Raw genomic sequence first — 3,026 nt, 5'->3', positions numbered from 1 at the left:
GGGGTTCCAGACACCCCAAAAGCACGCAGGATCCTGGGGCCCAGGGGTTACGGGGTTCCAGACACCCCAAAAGCCCACAGGATCCTGGGGCTGCAGAGCCTGAGGCACCCAAGGGTGCCCTGCAGGATGGGCTCTCCCTGAAAACCCCCTTTTGGGTAAAAGAAGAGATTTCTGCACTTTAAACTTCTCAAACGTGAGACAAACAGAGCCCATGGGGGCAGTTTTGGGGTAAAACCCAGCTWAATCTGGTTCTTAAATATTCCTCTTTGGTTCAGGGATGGATGTGGTGATGCTGAACCCAAGAAAAACCCAAAAAGCGTTTGATAAAACAAAATTATTTAATGCAAGAACCCAATGAGCCATTTTGTTACCAATTCTTTGGAAAAAACCCAGATCCCCCAGGGAAGAGACAGAGTCACCAAAACCCCAAAAACAGCAAAGTTCCAAAAATTCCTCTTTCCCTCCCATCAGTAAAAAATACAGTACAATGATTTCAAGTGTTTATGGTTCTATAAATGCTCATTTACCAGAATTTACAACACATTCTGCCCCTTAGAGAAATTTGATAAATATTCATTGATCCTTTCTTTGAAGCAAATCCAAGTGCTTTTTTCCCAAAAAAAAAAGTACATCCCAAAAACCTGGGTGTGTAAAGCCTGGTTTCCCACCAGGGTGCAAAAAACTCTGTAATTGGTGGTGATAAGTGAGAAAAATTGCAGGAAAATTAAATTTAAAAGCCAAGGTAGGTGGCAGTGAAGGGACCTGGGGAGTTCAGAGCTCCAAAGGCCCCCAAAAGGGAGAGGCCACGTTGGTTCTGCATAAAAAATGGAAATAAAAATTGAAAAATGAAATAAAAATTGAAAATGAAATAAAAATTGAAAATGAAATAAAAATTGAAAATGAAATAAAAATTCTCATTTGCTGAACTCAGCAAGTCAAACATAATTTTGTCTTTTCAGCTGCAGGAACATCTCGAGAGGTCAGAAAACACAATTACATCAAAAATCAGGGATAAAAATTCATGGGTTTTTATCATGCAGGATAAAATGAAGCAAAACTGARTCTGAGCTTCCAAATTTGGAAATTCTTGGATGCTGAAGTTCTCCAAGCTGGTTTATCCTTCCAGGTGTTGGATCACTCACAGCTGTGCAGCCTCAGTTCAGTTTAGTCTGAGATCAGTTAAGCTCAGTTCAAGCAGGACTGGTTCAAGTGAGGAGCAGGRAGGAGAACTCTGAGAGTTCATCCAGAGGAACATTCCCACAGTGAAATATTCTGAGTAATGTTTTGGTAAAATCCACTCAGGAATCACAGACATTTCCTCCCTCTGTCCACAGAGCTGAGCTTTAATTGATCCATGTTTAAATCCAGGTTTATCCTAGAGCAGCGACGTTCTCCGGAGCAATTCCCATTATTCCCCAAAGATCCACAGGATGTTGACTCCTGACAAACCCAGATTTACACGCCTGCAACACCCAAATGGATCAGAATTAGCCATTTTTATTAAAAGCTGCTGTTAATTGGATTTTAASACCATTAATTGTGGTGGTTCTGGTCTGACACCGTTCCCACCTCGTTCCCATGGGATACCTACCCCAACATCCCAGATTCCTTTGTCTTTATGATGTACAGGAACATCAGCAAGGTGTGGAACATGTTATTCCTGCCCTGGAGCCACAGGAAGAAAGAAGGATTTAGAAACCAACAAAAAAAAAAAAATTAAAAATCACAGAATTTTGTTAACTTGGAACTTCCCCATCAGAATTCACACCGGCCTTAAGGGGTGACATCAGTGACATCACCCACCAGAGATTGTGATTATTATAATATATATATTATATTAAAATATATTATTATAATTTATTATTATAATATATAATAAATTGGCAGAAAATTCATAAGAGGAAGCTCCTGTTTAGGAACTCAGGTCTCCTAAATAGATACTACAGGTAGTATTCACCAGCAGAGTAAGCACAGTGTTACGGGAAAAGACCAAGCTGGACAATCTCTGTGTAAATGGACAAAAAATGGGTTTAGGATTTTAAAAAAAAACCCAAATCAGCTCTTGGGGTGATTGCTGAGAGCAGAAGAACAAATCCCAATACCTTGGGCAGGCTGTAAACGTGGCACTCGTAGATCAGCTCGTAGTGGGGTGGGTTGATGCTGCTCTGGTAGATGCAGAACACGTTTTCATTTGAAGTGTCTGAATTTAAAATTAAAAATAAATAAATAAATAAATAATAAATAAGGATTTCAGAGGTGCTGCTGTGATCTGAGAGGAAAAGGACAGCTCCAGGGCAGCAGCAATACCTGGTTTATCCGGAGTCTGGATGAAATGTTGGGATGTGAAGGTTTTGCCATCGGGGTATTTGGGGTGAGGAGGAAGCCTGGAGTCCAGGTAAGTGCAGAACACGTGCATGAGGATCTGGGCAAACACAACCAAATCTCASTGAAATGGCACCAAAACCCAGCAGATCCCTCCCCATGATCCCAGGAGCTCATCCCAGTCTTTGTTGGTGGTTACAACATTGGTTTAATCTCAGGTTTAGGAGCAGCTTYGTGCCTAAATCACCAATTTCAGAATTTTAGAGTTTGGATGAGAAGGGCAGAGAATCTCAAAAAACAACTCTGCCCACCCCAAACCCAGCAAGGAAACTTCTCCTTTTCCCTCATAAAAATCTGGGCTGGCCATGAGTCTTAGGAATGCAAAAATTATGAAATAAAATCCTGGGAGGAGGATCCATAAAAACCAGGGGACAGCCTGATGGTTGTTTAAGCTCTTCCTGGAGAATTCTCAATATTTTACATGGGTAACATCACCAAATAATCTCTGATCTGGTAMTTTCTGTGCTCCTTATGCACAACAGGAGCTGTTTCACAGAGAAAACAAAAAATTTTCTGAAAAAAATGCCACAAATCTTTAAAAATCCGTGAGATGCACCTTGGAAGTCACAGCCATCACATTACTTTTAATTTTTTTTAAAAAGTGAAATTGTCTGTTTAGTTTTTTTTTTTTTTTTTTTTTTTTT

General features: G+C 40.2%; 1 protein-coding gene across 1 annotated transcript in view; it reads right to left on the bottom strand.

The window, feature by feature from the left end:
• Positions 1–319: 319 nt before the first annotated feature.
• The window catches only part of TMEM209 (transmembrane protein 209), a 13,804-nt gene continuing 11,097 nt past the window's right edge, over positions 320–3,026 (bottom strand). The window contains exons 10-13 of the mRNA XM_057387595.1: positions 2,308–2,442; positions 2,103–2,200; positions 1,592–1,665; positions 320–1,463 (exon numbers count right to left, since the gene is read on the bottom strand). Of these exons, the coding sequence (XP_057243578.1) occupies positions 1,409–1,463; positions 1,592–1,665; positions 2,103–2,200; positions 2,308–2,442 (362 nt within the window). The 3' untranslated portion in view covers positions 320–1,408. The remainder of the gene's footprint in view (positions 1,464–1,591; positions 1,666–2,102; positions 2,201–2,307; positions 2,443–3,026) is intronic.

Source organism: Malurus melanocephalus, unplaced genomic scaffold (assembly GCF_030028575.1).
Source record: "Malurus melanocephalus ecotype Western Australia unplaced genomic scaffold, MMel_1.1 scaffold_1269, whole genome shotgun sequence".
Taxonomy (NCBI): domain Eukaryota; kingdom Metazoa; phylum Chordata; class Aves; order Passeriformes; family Maluridae; genus Malurus; species Malurus melanocephalus.
The sequence above is the reverse complement of the archived record's forward strand: the minus strand, read 5'-3'. Positions and strand labels throughout refer to the sequence as shown.